The sequence below is a fragment of the Ovis canadensis genome, chromosome 7, assembly GCF_042477335.2.
Source record: "Ovis canadensis isolate MfBH-ARS-UI-01 breed Bighorn chromosome 7, ARS-UI_OviCan_v2, whole genome shotgun sequence".
Classification (NCBI taxonomy): domain Eukaryota; kingdom Metazoa; phylum Chordata; class Mammalia; order Artiodactyla; family Bovidae; genus Ovis; species Ovis canadensis.
In genome coordinates this window covers 30270469-30290647 of record NC_091251.1, presented here as the reverse complement: position 1 = coordinate 30290647, position 20179 = coordinate 30270469, and the positions used below count along the sequence as shown (strand labels likewise).

At 39.2% G+C, this 20179-nt stretch overlaps 1 protein-coding gene across 5 annotated transcripts in view; it reads right to left on the bottom strand.

Annotated features, from left to right (window-relative positions):
• Positions 1-20179, bottom strand: part of LRRC49 (leucine rich repeat containing 49) — a 155074-nt gene that overhangs the window by 117029 nt on the left and 17866 nt on the right. For all 5 annotated transcript variants that reach the window (XM_069595530.1, XM_069595531.1, XM_069595533.1 and 2 more), the window contains 2 exons: positions 13692-13758; positions 7598-7741 (listed from right to left, as the gene is read on the bottom strand). In XM_069595530.1, coding sequence (XP_069451631.1) covers positions 7598-7741; positions 13692-13758 — 211 coding nt within the window. The remainder of the gene's footprint in view (positions 1-7597; positions 7742-13691; positions 13759-20179) is intronic.

Here is a 20179-nt window from a genome sequence, read left to right as displayed (position 1 = left end):
GATGATAGGTATGCAATCCCACTAGAAATTCAAATTCAAATCTCAAGATAATACAATTTCATAGTTACAAGACCGGCAAAAATTAGAAGGTCAACATCTGACAACATCAAGTGTCAATCAAGTAGTGAAGTTAAACTCTCAGGGAATGCTGATGGAAATGTAATTTGGTACAACCACTTTGGGGAAAATGTGGCAAAATTGAGTAAAATGACGTGCACAGTCCTGGCACCAAGCTGTGCTTCTCCCAAGTCACCATTTAGCATTATTTTTCAAAGGCAGATTACAACCAGTTTTTCATTAGTCAAGAAATCAATTCAGGGATGTCACAGGTGGCTCAGTGGTAAAGAATTCTCTTGCAATGTAGGAGATGCAGGAGACATGGGTTCTATCCCTGTATTGGGAAGATCCCCTGGAGGAGGAAACAGCAACCCACTCCAGTATGCTTGCCTGGGAAATCCCATGGGCAGAGAAGCCTAGTGGGCTATAGTCCATGGGATCGCAGAGTCAGATACGACTGAGCATGCATGCACTATGTAAATTTTATTTATTAACACAGACTACGGCTAAAACTGTCTGAATGCCACTGTCCAAGGGAAACTGTTATAATTATGCACAAAAAGATACATACAAAAATATCATTTCTTAACAATAAAAATTAGAAATATTATCCAAAAACAGAAGAATAAATATTTAATCATAAACATACAGTCGGATACTATATAACAATGAAAATTAGTGAACTGGAGTGATAGGTATCAACACATATAAATCTCAAAGCATAATAAAAGTAACTTACAGAAGATATGTACTGTTTGATAAAACCATTTACAGAAGACTTAAAAGCATGCAAAATAATTACTTCATTATTTAGGGATATATATGGGAGATCAGTCCTGGGTATTCATTGGAAGGAACGATGCTGAAGCTGAAACTCCAGTACTTTGGCCACCTGATGTGAAGAGTTGACTCATTGGAAAAGACCCTGATGCTGGGAGGGATTGGGGGCAGGAGGAGAAGGGGACGACATAGGATGAGATGGCTGGATGGCATCACCGACTCGATGGACAGTAGTTTGAGTGAACTCCGGGAGTTGGTGGTGGAAGGGAAGCCTGGGGTGCTGCGATTCATGGGGTCGCAGAGTCGGACACGACTGAGCGACTGAACTGACCTGAACTGACACTGTATTATATAGTCATTGGTTTTTTATTGTATTAAATTCTTTTTTACACTGAAATTATCAGTAAAGACAGTTTCTGATAACATGGTAAAGTAGGTGAGACATTTATTTCATCTCCTTCCCAAGATTCAATGGGTGAAACAAACAAAATAAAGAAAACGAGCAATTCCACAGAAAATGTTTTAAAAAAAGTTATTAATAGAGCAACACTTTTGATGAAATTTCAGGAAGCTGAAAAGCAGATGGATGTTATTGGAGATAATCTTGAACAATGAAAACTGCAGCTCAGAACTGGCCGGAGAGATGCTGCACTGCAAACGTGGCAATTCTCTCCATGAGAATGCCAACTACCACTCTCAGAGTCAGCACAAACAAAACACAGGCATGCACTACGAATAGCTATGACTAATCAAGTAGATGTATAATTAAAGATGTGTCTACTAAACAGCTATTCCTGGAACACCAACAAACCCACTGCCCTCCAAGCCCACTCCCACTCCTGCCATGCACACACACAATCATGTACACAGCAGCTCTCTGAAGAAATCCTCAGCTAGAGCCTTAGGATCTGTTTCTAACAAAACAGAGACTGAAGGAAGGGTGGAGAGCATGGGTGTTTTATCTATCAGTTCAGTCAGTCAGTTCAGTCACTCATTCATGTCCGAATCTTTGCAACCCCATGAATTGCAGCATGCCAGGCCTCCCTGTCTATCACCAACTCGATGGACGTGAGTCTGAGTGAACTCCAGGAGATGCCATCTAGCCATCTCATCCTCTGTCAACCCCTTCTCCTACCACCAATCCCTCCTAGCATCAGGGTCTTTTCCAATGAGTCAACTCTTCGCATGAGGTGGTCAAGAACTGGAGTTTCAGCTTTAGTATCAGTCCTCCCAATGAACACCCAGGACTGATCTCCTTTAGGATGGACTGGTAGGATCTCCTTGCAGACCAAGGAACTCTCAAGAGTCTTCTCCAACACCACAGTTCAAAAGCATCAATTCTTTGGCGCTCAGCTTTCTTCACAGTCCAACTCTCACATCCATACATGACCACAGGAAAAACCATAGCCTTGACTAGACGGACCTTTGTTGGCAAAGTAATGTCTCTGCTTTTCAATATACTATCTAGGTTGGTTATAACTTTCCTTCCAAGGAGTAAGCATCTTTTAATTTCATGGCTGCAATCATCATCTGCAGTATTTTTGGAGCCCCAAAAAATAAAGTCTGACACTGTTTCCACTGTTTCTCCACCTATTTGCCATGAAGTGATGGGACCAGGTGCCATCCATGATCTTAGTTTTCTGAATGTTGAGCTTTAAGCCAACTTTTTCACTCTCCTCTTTCACTTTCATCAAGAGGCTCTTTAGTTCTTCTTCACTTTCTGCCATAAGGGTGGTGTCATCTGCATATCTGAGGTTATTGATATTTCTCCCGGCAATCTTGATTCCAGCTTGTGCTTTTTCCTGCCCAGCGTTTCTCATGATGTACTCTGCATATAAGTTAAATAAGCAGGGTGACAATATACAGCCTTGACGTACTCCTTTTCCTATTTGGAACCAGTCTGTTGTTCCATGTCCAGTTCTAACTGTTGCTTCCTGACCTGCATATAGGTTTCTCAAGAGGCAGGTCACGTGGTCTGGTATTCCCATCTCTTTCAGAATTTTCCACAGTTTACTGTGATCCACACAGTCAAAGGCATTGGCATAGTCAATAAAGCAGAAATAGATGTTTTTCTGGAACTCTCTTGCTTTTTCCATGATCCATTGGATGTTGGCAATTTGATCTCTGGTTCCTCTGCCTTTTCTAAAACCAGCTTGAACATCTGGAAGTTCATGGTTCACATATTGCTGAAGCCTAGCTTGGAGAATTTTGAGCATTACTTTACTAGTGTGTGAGATGAGTGCAATTGTGTGGTAGTTTGAGCATTCTTTGGCATTGCCTTTCTTTGGGATTGGAATGAAAACTGACCTTTTCCAGTCCTGTGGCCACTGCTGAGTTTTCCAAATTTCCTGGCATATTGAGTGCAGTACTTTCATAGCATCATCTTTCAGGATTTGAAATAGCTCAGCCAGAATTCTATCCCTTCTATTACCTTTGTTCATAGTGATGCTTTCTAAGACCCACCTTATTTCACATTTCAGGATGTTTGGCTCTAGGTGAGTGATCACACCATCGTGATTATCTGGGTTGTGAAGCTGTTTTTTGTACAGTTCTTCTGTGTATTCTTGCCACCTCTTCTTAATATTGTCTGCTTCTGTTAGGTCCATACCATTTCTGTCCTTTATCGAGCCCATCTTTGCATGAAATGTTCCCTTGGTGTCTCTAATTTTCTTGAAGAGATCTCTAGTCTTTCCCATTCTGTTCTTTTCCTCTATTTCTTTGCATTGATCACTGAGGAAGGCTTTCTTATCTCTCCTTGCTATTCTTTGGAACTCTGCATTCAGATGCTTATATCTTTCCTTTTCTCCTTTGCTTTTCACTTCTCTTCTTTTTACAGCTATTGGTAAGGCCTCCTCAGACAGCCATTTTGGTTTTTGCAATTCTTTTCCATAGGGATGGTCTTGATCCCTGTCTCCTGTACAATGTCACGAACCTCCATCCATAGTTCATCAGGCACTCTGTCTATCAGATATAGTCCCTTAAATCTATTTCTCACTTCCACTGTACAATCATAAGGGATTTGATTTAGGTCATACTTGAATGGTCTAGTGGTTTTCCCTACTTTCTTCAATTTCAGTCTGAATTTGGCAATAAGAAGCTCATGATCTGAGCCACAGTCAGCTCCCAGTCTTGTTTTTGCTGACTGTAAAGAGCTTCTCCATCTTTGGCTGCAAAGAATATAATCAGTCTGATTTCGGTGTTGACCATCTGGTGATGTCCATGTGTAGAGTCTTCTCTTGTGTTGTTGGAAGAGCGTGTTTGCTATGACCAGTGCGTTCTCTTGGCAAAATTCTATTAGCCTTTGCCCTGCCTCATTTCGTATTCCAAGGACAAATTTGCCTGTTACCCCAGGTGTTTCTTGACTTCCTACTTTTGCATTCCAGTCCCCTATAATGAAACGGTCATTTTTGGGGGGTGTGAGTTCTAAAAGGTCTTGTAGGTCTTCATAGAACCATTCAGCTTCAGCTTCTTTAGCATTACTGGTTGGGGCATAGGCTTGGATTACTGTGATATTGAATGGTTTGCTTTGGAAACGAACAGAGATCATTCTGTCATTTCTGAGACTGCATCCAAGTACTGCTTTTCGAACTCTTTTGTTGACTATGATGGCTACTCCATTTCTTCTAAGGGATTCCTGCCTGCAGTAGTAGATGTAATTGTCATCTGAGTTAAATTCACCCATTCCAGTTCATTTTAGTTCACTGATTCCTAGAATGTCAACATTCACTCTTGCCATCTCCTGTTTGATCACTTCTAATTTGCCTTGATTCATGGACCTGACATTCCAGGTTCCTATGCAATATTGCTCTTTACAGCATCGGACCTTGCTTCTATCACCAGTCGCATCCACAGCTGGGTATTGTTTTTGCTTTGGCTCCATCCCTTCATTCTTTCTGGAGTTATTTCTCCATGATCTCCAGTAGCATATTGAGCATCTACCAACCCAGGGAGTTTCCCTTTCAGTATCCTATCGTTTTGCCTTTTCATACTTTTTATGGGGTTCTCAAGGCAAGAATACTAAAATGGTTTGCCATTCCCTTCTCCAGTGGAGAAGACAGAATGTGGTCCACTGGAGAAGGGAATGGAAACAACTTCAGTATTTTTGCCTTGAGAACCCCACAAACAGTTTTATCTATGGAGATGTTTAATAACTGTCACAGCAGAACCAGAAGGGGAAGAGGAATGGCAATTTCAGCTGGCACAAAAGATACTGAGGTCCTTCTTATTCCTCCTCCCTGCCCTCACAAAGTAGTTTTTCTTATTTTGATAGTTACACAGTGAGCCTGCCTGTCATCCACTCACTCTAAGGGGAAGTCTGCCAATGTGTGGGAATCAGCAACTTACACAAATCTAGTGATCATTCTAGGGAGAGACTTATGGTTAAAAAGACCTATTCAGCTGTAGAGGAGAGTCAGCCATGCCTTAACATGGTCCTTCATTTAAGAATTACCAGTCACTGCGGAAAATCAAAACCATGAGAAAAAACAAAGCAAAAAAAAAAATAATGTGATAACTGACCCTGGAGAAAAGACGAGGTAGTTTAAAAAAAAGAGAGAGGGGAAAAAAAGAGGAATCCTCAGATTTAAAGTCTCTTGGGCCTTCAGGAAAAGGATGCTTCAGAAAAGAAATAGAGTTGGAAAAGTTTATTTATTCTTACACATACACTCACTGTATCCAGTAAATTAATTAATTAACACATGATGCTTATACCGTATACATAATACTTAAACCTTTTTCACTTTTAGAAATTAAAACAATTTCCTTTTCCATAAGATGCTTACTGCTGCCTAATCTATAACAGTAATGATTAGGTACTCAGTGGGAAATTCATTAAGCAATTTCCTGGATGTGTATTACACATTTTCCAAATGAAGGACAAATTGTAGACAGAAATATGCTAAGGCCAACAGATTTCTGTACCCCACACTACTGAAGTCTTTGGATTCTTACCACACCCAATGTCCTGAGGACGGATTAAGTTCAGCCTGAACAGTTCCTCCAGACAGCAATGTAACAGATTAACTCAATATGGATGTCTCTTAAAATAAACAAGCCATTTCCAATATTTAAATCCAATCTGGGGAAAGGTTGGCAGAATTTAAAGGTTCTGGAATAAATCTATGTCTTAGAAAAGGTTTTGTAATTATCCCAGCCTCCTAGAAAATGTAAGCATTACTTGGCTCAGATTTTCTGGAGAAACTTCAAAATGAAACCAATCTGTCCAGTGAGGCCTAGAGACACGGTATCAACTGTCATCCAACTTTCGCAAGTGTACCACTTAAGTTTATGTAATTATTTACTAAGGAACTCGATGGGCTTACTTACTTACTAATGGGCTTCCCTCATAGCTCAGTTGGTAAAGAAGCTGCCTGCAAGGCAGGAGACCTGGGTTTGATCCCTGGGTTGGGAAGATTGCCTGGAGAAGGAAATGGCAACCCACTCTAGTATTCTTGCCTGGAGAATCCCATGGACAGAGGAGACCGGCAGGCTACAGTCCATGGGGTTGCAAAAGTCGGACACAACTTAGTGACTAAACCAACCAACCAAGGAACTCAATGTCTTCTTGAAAAAGTTAAGAATCAGATTGTGCCTTTAAGAGTGCTTAAGTGATATCCAGAGAAAACCTAATGCAGTTTCTCTGTTGCATAAAAACAAAGGAAACTTGTTTAAAAACAAATAGTGTTTTTATAAAGCCTTAGATGTCTTCTTGGCCTGTGTCATTTCATATAACTGAAAGTCTTATTTCTAGAGCTCCTCACCTATGCAACTTCAACATACCTGAGCATTAAGCAGTTATTTAGCTGCTAAACATGAGTAAAACTATAAATCTAATGAAGTTCATCCTCAGAGTTTCAGAGTAGCCTCATGATGCCAGCTCTTTTCATCCTGCTCACATGCCAGCTTTCTATCATATTTATATCTTTTTTTCAGAGTCAGCAAACCAAAAAGGACTGCAGAGATGATCTAACCCAATATCCTCATTTTAGAGAAAAGTAAACTGAAGCTCACAGGTGAGTGACTTACCCAAGGTCACACAGCTATCTTCCCTATAGCTCAGATGGTAAAGAATCTGCCTGCAATGCAGGAGAACCAGGTTCGATTCCTGGGTCAGGAAGATCCTCTAGAGAAGGGATTAGCAATTCACTCCAGTATTCTTGCCTGGAGAATCCCATGGACAGAGGAGCCTGGCAGTCTACAGGACGTGGGGTGGCAAAGAGTCGGACAAAACTGAGCAACTAACACTACACCACTACACAGTTAGTGAGAGATGAAGCAGACCAGTGCCTGGCTTCTGATGTCCTATGCAGCAGTGTTTTTTCCTCCATACAAAGCTGTCTTTGAAAAACTGCAAAGAATATAATATTTATGTGTCTTCAAAGCCCTCAATCTCTCCTCACTGTGTCTTCTTCCTCTCTGTGCAACAATCTGCCAACTTTCAGTCACCAATAACCATCTTTCTTATTAATTCTATTTCTATAATAACACAGGAAAGGATTCAAAATTCATTTATCCCTAGTTGATTCATTTACTGATAACACTCCTGCTCCTAATTTTACATTTATCTTTTAGAATGGAAAATAACCTACTATTTGCCAAACCATAATATTATAAAGCTTAATAATTATATCCACAAGTTAAATTCAGAAAAAAACTAAGTTACCTTAGACTCTTACTTTACAGAAAGCAATGCTATAACATTTATTTCATTCCCTTAAAAGAAAGGCCAGAAATCACATAATGATTCCATATTAATACTCACCACAAAAGTAATTTGATTGTGTCGCAGGTTAAGCTCAGTTAGTGAATCCAGCCCATTAAGATTATCAACGTGACTTAAAAAGTTCCTGGCAAGATTTAAAACTCTCAAATCACACAAATGATTGACATTTTCAATTTTGGTAATCTGTTAAAAAAAAATGAGGCAGGGATGATTAGCAGGCATAAATCTCAGAGGTGCATGTTATAAAAATAAAAGATCCAGTCATGGGATTCAGTAACAAACATATTTATAAAAGACATTTCAAAATCTATTTCTTGTTTCCTCTGTTATAGATATTATGAAGTTACTTAATTTGTGAAAATTAACTAAAGGAACACATCTTGTAATCTGACCATGGTAATTATTTGAAGTATATTTTACCAAATAATCAATAAGCACTCATTTGGGCATCTCCAAGCAACAGCTAGACCTGGACATGGAACAACAGACTGGTTCCAAATAGGAAAAGGAGTACGTCAAGGCTGTATATTGTCACCCTGCTTATTTAACTTATATGCAGAGTACATCATGAGAAACTCTGGGCTGGATGAAGCACAAGCTGGAATCAAGAAGCTGGGAGAAATATCAATAACCTCAGATATGCAGATGACACCACCCTTATGGCAGAAAGCAAAGAAGAACTAAAGAGCCTCTTAATGAAAGTGAAAGAGGAGAGTGAAAAAGTTGGCTTAAAGCTCAACATTCAGAAAACTAAGATCATGGCATCTAGCCCCACCACTTCATGGCAAATTGATGGGGAAACAGTATCAGACTTTATTTTGGGGGGCTCCAAAATCACTGCAGATGGTGACTGCAGCCAAGAAATTAAAAGATGCTTACTCCTTGGAAGAAAAGTTATGACCAACCTAGACAGTATATTAAAAAGCAGAGACATTACTTTGCCAACAAAGGTCTGTCTAGTCAAAGCTATGGTTTTTCCAGTAGTCATGTATGGATGTGAGAGTTGGACTATAAAGAAAGCTGAGTGCCGACGACTGATGCTTTTGAACTGTGGTGTTGGAGAAGACTCTTGAGAGTCCCTTGGACTGCATGGAGATCCAACCAGTCCATCCTAAAGGAAATTAGTCTGGAGTGTTCATTGAAAGGACTGATGCTGAAGCTGAAACTCCAATACTTTGGCCACGTGATGCAAAGAACTGACTCATTGGAAAAGACCCTGATGCTGGGAAAGATTGAAGGCGGGAAGAGAAGGGGATGACAGAGGATGAGATGGTTGGATGGCATCACTGACTCAAAGGACATGAGTCTGAATAAACTCCACGAGTTGGTGATGGACAAGGAGGCCTGGAGTGCTGCAGTTCATGGGGTCACAAAGAGTTGGACACAACTGAGCGACTGAACTGAACTGAACTGAACTGCCCAACACTGAGCCAGGTTCCCAGGAAGGTAAAGAGAAATACATGTACTAGCTGCAAAATAGACACTGGAAGCCTAAGGTAAGGCATGAGCTCACAATGTTTTGACCAAACAAGACTACCCTCTGAGAGAAAAGACAGAGAAAAGAAATGATGCCAATTCTCCCTGTTCATACTCCATTTATACTGCAGGGTCCTGAAAGCAGTCAAGAGTCTGAATGGAAAAGGAACTGAGAACCCCAGGAGAGGGTGAGGATAGATATTCTTTATTACTGAAACTGCTTAAGAGAGGAGACAGATAATGTTGAGTCAGGGTACAATATGGTGGACACTGGCTGTTTAGAACAAGAGGACTTGAACTATAGACTATACCCATGTACATAAGCACTGAACTGCAGCAGAGGAATCTGAGTTGCACAAGTAAGGGTAAGTTAAAGGGCACGGCCCATGAAGTGATGAGAGTGCAGCATGACTTTAAGCCCCACTATTGTAATATAGCAAGAATAGCACAAAACAGGGTGAGTTTCTACATGACCCAGAAGTAGGGCTCCTTGGGAGGGCTTCATCAACCTTTTAATCTAACAGACTCAAGTAATATCGAGTTATTCATAACATTTTTTTCCCAGACATTAAAACATATAAATTTCACAGTCACTGGAGATTAATTTTCTCATCTGTATTGCCATCACAATATTATTTGAAAATCTCTATTTAACATTTCAAAGCAGATATTGGCTAAAATAGCCTTTTTAAAGACTTAAAATACATTTTCTATGATATTATTTAGCCCTTCTCTTACATTCAAGAAATACCATCTAGATTTTGTCTAGATTCAAGAGGAGAAATGTAAGCATATTTATTGCAAATTTAACAATATAAAAGATAAACTATGACCATGCTTTAAAATTTGCACTGAGATTTTTTGTTTAACTAATAATAAAATGAAAACAATTGAAATCTGTAAAAGAAAAAAACAAGGTTATGAGTATTTGCAGATGACAGAACTGTAAAGACACAGAAAATGACATTTAAAAACTAAATAGGTGATAGAATTTAAAATGCATAAAATCAGCAAAAAGTAAAACGGACATTATAGGAAATCAGTAATATCAACATAAGCTTGAGAAATTCTACTAAAATACTAAAAAAAATAGAGATAGGTATATGAAAAAGCAATATCTAAATATATACATGTATATATTATATATATATATAAATAACTTCTCTGAACTCAAGAAAGATAAATACACAGAATGAAGGGGCACATGACCTGTGTTTGATGTCTTCCCCCTTCTGCTAATAATCTTGGAGCACTTCTTTTAGAAAACTACCTTTCTCCAATTTCATTTGGTCCTGGTGGGACTTATAATTAGGATGCCTACATTTTAGAGTCCCTTTTTAGTTTGGTGACTCCGAAAAGAAATGTTGTTAATTCATATTAGGTATAAATCTGTAATTTAAAAAAAATCACTGGGGATGTTGTTTAATTTCTTGCTTTGCAAACTGACATGGCAGAATTGGGTGGAACATCTCCGATAGAATAAAATTTGTTACTCTGTTGCAGCCATGGACAAAGTCACAGGAACAGAGCAAATGACAGAATCTTCAAGCAAAAGGTGGTATATAGTGAGAGCAGAGTTCTTGATCAGTTAATAAATTTCACAGCAAGAAGAAGAGAAGATAGGAATGTTCAAAAGCCTAACCTTAGGTCACACTGATCAGAGAGGGTCTTAAGGTAGACAGGAAAGCTTCTTAATACATCTAGGAAAGGTGATTCTCCAGTCTTTTGTATGTGTATAAGAGTGACCCAGATTGCTCTATCTGGATAAAGACGACCTTCTTATTAAACAACACTGAAAAGAAAGATGTCTGCTTTCAGGCGAGCAATCAACAGAAAGGGCAAGCTCTCCCTGAAGGAAAAGATGTCACTGAAAGAACAGATTCTTCTTGAAGTATGTTTGTGTCCATGTTAAAGCAAGCGTTCAACAGGAGAACATTTTCTGCTAGACAAAAAAAAAAATCTAGGTTGTAAATTAACAATCAGTCTCCCATATTCCTCTGTATTCTCTACTACTCACATACAATCAATTGCTAAATCTTAATGTTTTTACTTAACTATTTATCCAATCTGTCCCTTTGTTACACCCCTATTGTTATTGCTTTAAGTCACTTCTCACAAGAATTATTGAATTTTTCTCTCAATTGTTCTCTACCTCCAGTTTCGCCTCCCCTCTCTTTCCATTCCCCAATCTGTTTCTTGAACACTATCACTATTCCTCCCAATGTTTGCACATCAAAAGACCAGTTACATTTCATTTTACAATGTACATCATGTATCATTATTATTTCCAATGGAAGTAAATTCAAACTATAAAAAATATTCACTTAATAGTCTTTTAGTTTTTAAACTATCTGATGCTATTTTTTTAGAGTTGCACATTGTTTCAACTTGAGTTGAAACATCCCCTGACTTTTTAGTCACCAAGACTATCTTTGCCTTGAAACACTCCAAATTTTTGCTTATTGGAGTTAAATATTTGAAATAAGACTAAGATTTTCACTTAAAATTTCTTTCTTGCATTCACAGAATCTTGAGAAATAATTTGTGTGGTATAAATATTTAATTTTAATACACAGACTATCACAAACATGCTGGAATTATAGAACTCATAATATAGGTCAGTTAACAAGGAATAGAGCATTTTTAATCAACATAGTGTTGGTAAATAATCCCTATACAGGATATATAGATCAAGTGATATGTTATTCATTTACCAGTTGCTCTTATAGAGATCTTGGGTAATGCCCATGAATTCTTAAAAGTATATTATCATATGAAAACACATAAATGCTTATACATTTTAAAATAAACTTAGGAAAAATATTGCTACCATAAAATGTTTCACTTATACTTATGGACAATATTTAAAATAGTGGGCTAAATAAAGACAAAATAGCAATTTCTTAGTACTGCAAATAAAGCACTCCACAATCTGGCCTTATATCTATCTCTCTTGCCTCATCTCTCACCATCCCCCAACATGTGCTGAATTCTCTAGCAGTAAAAAAATACTTACCATGTTATTTTTAACCTCAGTGCTTTTGTATATGATATTCTCTTACTGACAAACACTTTAATTCTTCTTCCCTTCTACCAACATCTAACTATTAATAAAAGGGTAACTTTCTCTCTACTAGAAAGACACTAACCAGCCTGCAGGGCTGGACAGTTCCTAGGCCATCAAAAACCCTCCCTCTGTGTGCATATATGGGCAGACATACAGATGGAGCTGGGACCCCAGCCGCTAGCTGACCCCAGCCGCTAGCTGATGCAGCCTATCCAGTTCTATCATGGTTTTATTAATAACATTCAGTTTTCAACAAAACGCTTGGCATTAACAGCTATTAGAGCACCCAGAGAGATTACACTGAGGCTTATGTCTGACCAACTGCAAGTGGAAAACCTTGTTCTTAACAGGCAGGGACTCCCAGATCATCCCACAATGTACATTTGCCACCTCAGGAGAGGTTTTACCTTCTGCATGAGTATGTAGCTCATGTAGTTATTTAGAAATAAGTATTCATATTGAAAAGACTAAAATTTAAATGTAAGAGCAAGGGGTTAAAAAAACAGCCAAGATGCTCTGAGAGAGAAAATAAGGAGGGGAATATAACAAACCAGACACAAATTAAGACAGACAAATATATGGGTAGATAAACTGGTCAAACAGGATAATGATCCCAGGTTATATAGTAATCAGGGAAATATAAATCCAGACCATGAGGGGTCACCCCTTTACACCAATCAACTGGCAAAAATTAAGAAGTATGACAATTCCCAATGTTGAAAAAGACATGAAGCAACAGGATCTATTATGTGTTACCGGTGGGAGTATAAACTGGTACAATCACTTTGGAAAACAATTTGGCATTATTTTTTAAAGTTAGACATTTAAATAACCTATGACCCATCAGTTCCACTCCTAGGAATATACCCTAGAGTAATATAATGTATGGGAGAAACATATATAAGAATGTTCTTAGAAGTGTTATCTGAGTAGAAAACAAAACAAAAAGATGAGCAAACAAAAAGGAATCAACTCAAATGTCTATCGATAATAAAATGGAGAAAAATGTTTTTGTACAATCAAACCATGGAACATATAACAATAAACATAAACTACAATTACATAATCAAAATAGGTAAATCTCAGTAACATAATGCTGTATCAAAAAAGCAAACATTAGATGACAATCTACAGTGTGACACCTTTTTAAAGTTAAAAGACAATACTACTGAACAATATATTATTTAGACACATGTATATGTGATAAAACCAACTAAAAACACCCACAAAGGAATGATAAATGTGAAATCCAGAATAGCGGTAACTTGGAATAAAGAAGGAACACTTAGGTAGAGGAAAATCAATAGTAATATTCTAGTTCTTGGTTTGGGGTTGGCTATTAAGCTAATAAAAGACTAAGAAACAAACTAGGCATAACTACAAGAATTCTAAATGTTTTATGTCTTATTTGTCATTTGCTGTTGAGAAATTCATGTAAATAGACTTAATACCTTAATACCAAAGCTAATTTCAGTGAATCAGTAAAGTAATTCTGGAAAAATTCAACACAAGCATAATTATTAAAACTTCTATGCCAAATTTCCTAAAGCTTTTTCAAAAGAGTAAGTCATAAAAGGGCTTTAACAATACCTGATTTCCATGAAGGTCCAAGACATCTAAGCTCTTTAGATTCTCCAGATTTGAAATTTTCTTAATTCTGAAAATTAGAATAAGCAGAATGGAAATACAGATGCATCACATCTATTGCAAATAAAAACAGTCTAAGGCATGACTTATTTTAATTTATTCTTTCTCTCCAGATAGATAGATACATAGATATAGACACAGAAATACATATATACAGAGAGAGAGAGATGGTATATAATTGCATATATTAAAAAAACATATCTCCATTGATTTAATTGTAATGTTAAACATGCGGTCCCACTAGGGGAAATGTTCCAAAGACAGCTTCAAAGTGCTATCTTTAGGAAAGAACAATTCTACTTCTAGGAACTTTAGCACAAGGCACTTATTCAAGGCAATTTCCTTCACCTTGCTGCTACTACTGCTAAGTCGCTTCAGTCGTGTCCGACTCTGTGTGACCCCATAGACGGCAGCCCACCAGGCTCCCCATCCCTGGGATTCTCCAGGCAAAAACACTGCAATGGGTTGCCATTTCCTTCTCCAATGCATGAAAGTGAAAAGTGAAAGTGAAGTCGCTCAGTCGTGTCCGACTCTCAGTGACCCCATGGACTGCAGCCCACCAGGCTCCTCCATCCATGGGATTTTCCAGGCAAGAGCACTGGAGTGGGTTGCCATTGCCTTCTCCTTCCTTCACCTTAGAATACAACTTAAATCCCTTACCTCAGTCCTGGAGTAACAGGCAAATCTGGCCTTGGAATGCGGAATGAAGCAGGGCAAAACTAATAGAGTTTTGCCAAGAAAATGCACTGGTCATAGCAAACACGCTCTTCCAACAACACAAGAGAAGACTCTGCACAGGGACATCACCAGATGGTCAACAATGAAATCAGATTGATTATATTCTTTGCAGCCAACGATGGAGAAGCTCTATACAGTCAACAAAAACACGACCAGGAGCTGACTGTGGCTCAGATCATGAACTCCTTATTGCCAAATTCAGACTGAAATTGAAGAAAGTAGGGAAAACCACTAGACCATTCAGGTATGACCTAAATCAAATCCCTTATGATTATACAGTGGAAGTGAGAAATAGATTTAAGGGACTAGATCTGATAGATAGAGTGCCTGATGAACTATGGAATGAGGTTCGTGACATTGTACAGGAGACAGGGATCAAGACCATCACCATGGAAAAGAAATGCAAAAAAGCAAAATGGCTGTCTGAGGAGGCCTTACAAATAGCTGTGAAAAGAAGAGAAGTGAAAAGCAAAGGAGAAAAGGAAAGATATAAGCATCTGAATGCAGAGTTCCAAAGAATAGCAAGAAGAGATAAGAAAGCCTTCAGCGATCAATGCAAAGAAATAGAGGAAAAGAACAGAATGAGAAAGACTAGAGATCTCTTCAAGAAAATTAGAGATACCAAGGGAACATTTCATGCAAAGATGGGCTTGATAAAGGACAGAAATGCTATGGACCTAACAGAAGCAGAAGATATTAATAAGAGGTGGCAAGAATACACAGAAGAACTGTACAAAAAAGATCTTCATGACCCGGATAACCACGATGGTGTGATCACTCATCTAGAGCCAGACATCCTGGAATGTGAAGTCAAGTGGGCCTTAGAAAGCATCACTACGAACAAAGCTAGTGGATGGCATTCCAGTTAAGCTATTTCAAATCCTGAAAGATGATGCTGTGAAAGTGCTGCACTCAATATGCCAGCAAATTTGGAAAACTCAGCAGTGGCCACAGGACTGGAAAAGGTCAGTTTTCATTCCAGTCCCAAAGAAAGGCAATGCCAAAGAATGCTCAAACTACCGCACAATTGCACTCATCTCACATACTAGTAAAGTAGTGCTCAAAATTCTCCAAGCCAGGCTTCAGCAATACGTGAACCGTGAACTTCCTGATGTTCAAGCTGGTTTTAGAAAAGGCAGAGGAAGCAGAGATCAAATTGCCAACATCCGCTGGATCATGGAAAAGCAAGAGAGTTCCAGAAAAACATCTATTTCTGCTCTGACTATGCCAAAGCCTTTGACTGTGTGGATCACAATAAACTGTGGAAAATTCTGAAAGAGATGGGAATACCAGACCACCTGACCTGCCTCTTGAGAAATTTGTATGCAGGTCAGGAAGCAACAGTTAGAACTGGACATGGAACAACAGACTGGCCCAAATAGGAAAAGGAGTACATCAAGGCTGTATATTGTCACCCTGCTTATTTACCTTATATGCAGAGTACATCATGAGAAACTCTGGGCTAGATGAAGCACAAGCTGGAATCAAGAAGCTGGGAGAAATATCAATAACCTCAGATATGCAGATGACACCACCCTTATGGCAGAAAGGGAAGAGGAACTAAAAAGCCTCTTGATTAAAGTGAAAGAGGAGAGTGAAGAAGTTGGTTTAAAGCTCAACATTCAGAAAATGAAGATCATGGCCTACAGTCCCATCACTTCATGGGAAATAGATGGGGAAACAGTGGAAACAGTGGCTGACTTTATTTTGGGGGGCTCCAAAATCACTACAGATGGTGATTGCAGCCATGAAATTAAAAGACGCTTACTCCTTGGAAGAAAAGTTATGAGCAACCTAGACAGCATATTCTAAAGCAGACATTACTTTGCTGACTAAGGTCCATCTATTCAAGGCTATGGTTTTTCCAGAAGTCTTGTATGGATGTGAGAGTTGGACAGTGAAGAAGGCTGAGCGCTGAAGAATTGATGCTTTTGAACTGTGGTGTTGGAGACGACTCTTGAGAGTCCCTTGGACTGCAAGGAGATCCAACCAGTCTATCCCAAAGGAGATCAGTCCTGGGATTTCTTTGGAAGGAATGATGCTAAAGCTGCAACTCCAGTACTTCGGCCACCTCATGCGAAGAGCTGACTCATTGGAAAAGACTTTGCTGCTGGGAGGGATTGAGGGCAGGAGAAAAAGGGGACGACAGAGGATGAGATGGCTGGATGGCATCACTGAGTCGATGGACGTGAATCGGAGTGAACTCGGGGCGTTGGAGATGGACAGGAAGGCCTGGCGTGCTACAGTTCATGGGGTCGCAGAGTCGGACATGACTGAATGACTGAACTGAACTGAACTAAACTATCCTCAAGGCCCTAAACTGCCTGGCTGACTCTTCCTTTAGCTTATCTCCTTCCATGGCTTATCTCCTTCTCAGGCTTACCCACTCAACTCTGCTCCAGCCACAGGGGCTTTCTTGCTGTCTCTAACTTGACAAATTCATTTCTGCCTTGGGGTGTTTACCCTTGCTGTTTCTTCTTCCTTAATGTTCTTTCACCAGAACTTTACATGGTTTATTTCTTGCCATTATTCAAGTCTTGGCTCAAACATCTTCTCAGAGCAGCCTTTCCAGGTGACCCTATCGAAAAGCTCTCTTCCTTTCCATCACTCACATCATAGCCAAATCCAGAACTGTATTACCAACCCATTTTAATTTATAAAAATATTTATCATACACCTATTATGTCCTACTGTAGTGTGACTATTCTTCCTCTCACGCTTATCTCCCCACACCACCCCCTGCCCACACGACTCCATTAGGACCAAAACCCCCCTCTCAGTCTGCTTTCTCACACCCCTCTCCTCGCTAACACGGATTATTTACTGTCTGAGCCACCAGGCAAGGCAAAATAATAAAATATATTCGAGTAAAAAACAGATCACACAAAAACCAAGTTCTAAAACTTACATGTGAGTATAGAATGGTGTATTCAGTGCTGATAACCAATGCTTGGAAACAGGCAAAGGGGTGAATGACTGTCCTTTCAGTGTTGTATCAGAGCACTGCCAACAAACCTACCTAAGGATCATCTATTTACAACTGACTAGAGTCCAAACTCTGTAAGTTATATACTGACTTGTAGAAAACTAGTAAGATACCAATGTGACCTGAAAGCTTTTACTTAAAAAGAAATTCTCCCATCAAAAGGAAGTGAACTAGAAAAAGATAAGGCTCACTCATCACTCAGCAACTACAGACCTCTAGGGACATACCATAGCTTGTCTCTGCAGGCCACATTATGTGCTGATGTTAGAATAAGGACCCCACTACAGGATCTATATGAGGCCTGGCTTCTCAGGTGTCAAAGACAAATCCTTAAGTGAGATACTTCAAGAAATCAAAAGGAAAGGAATATGGAATTCCAGGGTCTAGTGGAAAATTCTGTTATCTATAGAACTGGGTGATCACAAGAAAACCCAGCGAAGTTCCGGTCATGAGCCTATTGAATATTAGGGTACCAGAAGATCTCACAAAGGTAAACAGAGGATATAGAAAGTGGAAGAGTTAGACGGGACGAACTTCAACAGCAAAGTGGCATAGAGGGGTTGGGAGTTCTTTGGTAGCAACGTAAACTTCACATATGGAAGCTGAGCAGGATCTTTCTATCTTTGGAATGGAAATCTTTTTTGGATCTGCTTGAATTTAAAGGCATATGGTTGCACTAGATTGTCATATGTGGTTCCATTGCCTTGGACTCAAAGACTGCAGTGCTTTGAGATGTGCGAGGGAGTAAATGTTATTGATTTAACCAGCAGGGGGCAACGAGTCACCCAAAACAAACACAAGGAGACAGGGTGGTAGATGTGTTTCTCTCTTCAGCAATCCTCACCCAGTTTGCCTAATAACCACTAAAGTATGGCCTCAATATAGATTTGCATCTTCAAGGCTCACAGGCTCCTTGCTGTGACAAAGTCAGCTGACTGGAGGAATATGTTAGGGGTCAGAATTGCTTGTACTGATACTTCAAAAATATGCAATTTGGGAGAATGTGGACAGTAATCGTCTGACACATTTTTTTTTTACTCCAGAACACTAAAAGTTTTAGAACTATTTAATAGCTACTTTATGTGAAAAATGAAGTGTGAGCAAAAGTAAACAAAAAACAGATGGAGGAATAGAAAGACAGACTTGTATCTTCAAAGAACAAAATATTAAAATATATATATATATATTTCCAAGAAGCCAGATAAACGGAAAAGAAGAGACAGGAATGCGGAGAAAAGAAAACCTTCATGCACTGTTGATGGGAATATAAATTGGTGCAGCCACTATAGAAAATGTCATGGAAATTCCTCCAAAAATTTGAAATAGGGGACTTTCCTGTTGGTTCAGTGGTTAAGAATCTGCCTGCCAATGCAAGGGACACAGTTTGATCCCTAGTGCAGGAAGACACCACATACCATGGGACAACCAAGCCTGTGCACCACAACCACTGACCCCACACTTTAAAGCCCATGTGCTGCAACTACTGAGACCCACATGCCCAGAGCCTGTGCTCCACAACCAGAGAAACCACCACAAGGAGAAGCCCTTGCACCACAAACAGTGGCCCCCACTCGCTGCAACTAGAGAAAGTCTGTGCCCAGTAATGAAGACACAGCTCAGCCATAGAGAAAGAAAGAATTGTAAAAAAATCTAACATGGAACTACTATATGAAACAAAAATTTCATTTCTGGGTATATATCTGAAGAGAAAAGCACACTTAAAAAGATATGTGCACCCCTACGTTCATTGCAGCATTATGTACAATAGCCACAATATGGAAGCAACCCAAGTGCCCATCAGTAGCTGAATCCATAAAGAAGATGTAGTGTATATACACATGGAATATTACTCAGCCATAAAAAAAATGGAAATCTTGCCTTTTGCAACAACATGGATGGACCTGGCAGGTATAATGCTAACTGAAATACATCAGACAGAGAAAGGCAAAATGCCATATGATTTCACTAATATGTGGAAACCAAAAAACACAAGAAAACAGAAATGGTTATAGAGAACAAACAGGTGGTTGCCAGAGGGGGTAGTGAGAAAGAAACAGGTGAGGGAGATCAAGAGACACAAATTACCATTTGCAAAACAAATGAGTCGTGGGTATGAAATGTATAGTGTGAGGAATATAGTCAATAATTATGTAATATCTTTGGTGAGAGACGGTAACTAGACTTACTGTGGTGATCGCTTTGAAATGTGTAGAGATATCAAATCACTATGTTGTGTAACAGGAGCCAACAGAAATTTGGAGGTTGATTATATTCATAAACAAAAAAAATCAGGAAAAGAAAGCAGATTTGTGGTTATCAGAGGCAGGGAATAGGTGAGAGGAGGGGGAACTGGATGAAGGCAATCAAAAGATACAAACTTTCAGTTATGAGATAAATAAGTATACTAGGGATACAATGTATAATCAGTTCAGTTCAGTTGCTCAGTTATGCATGTCCGACTCTGCAACCCCATAAACTGCAGCACGCCAGGCCTCCCTGTCCATCACCAACTCCCGGAGTTCACCCAAACCCATGTCCATTGAGGCGGTGATGCCATCCAACCATCTCATCCTCTGTCATCCCCTTCTCCTCCTGCCCTCAATCTTTCCCAGCACTGGGGTCTTTTCATATGAGTCAGCTCTTCGCATCAAGTAGCCAAAGTATTGGAGTTTCAGCTTCAACATCAGTCCTTCCAATGGACACCCAG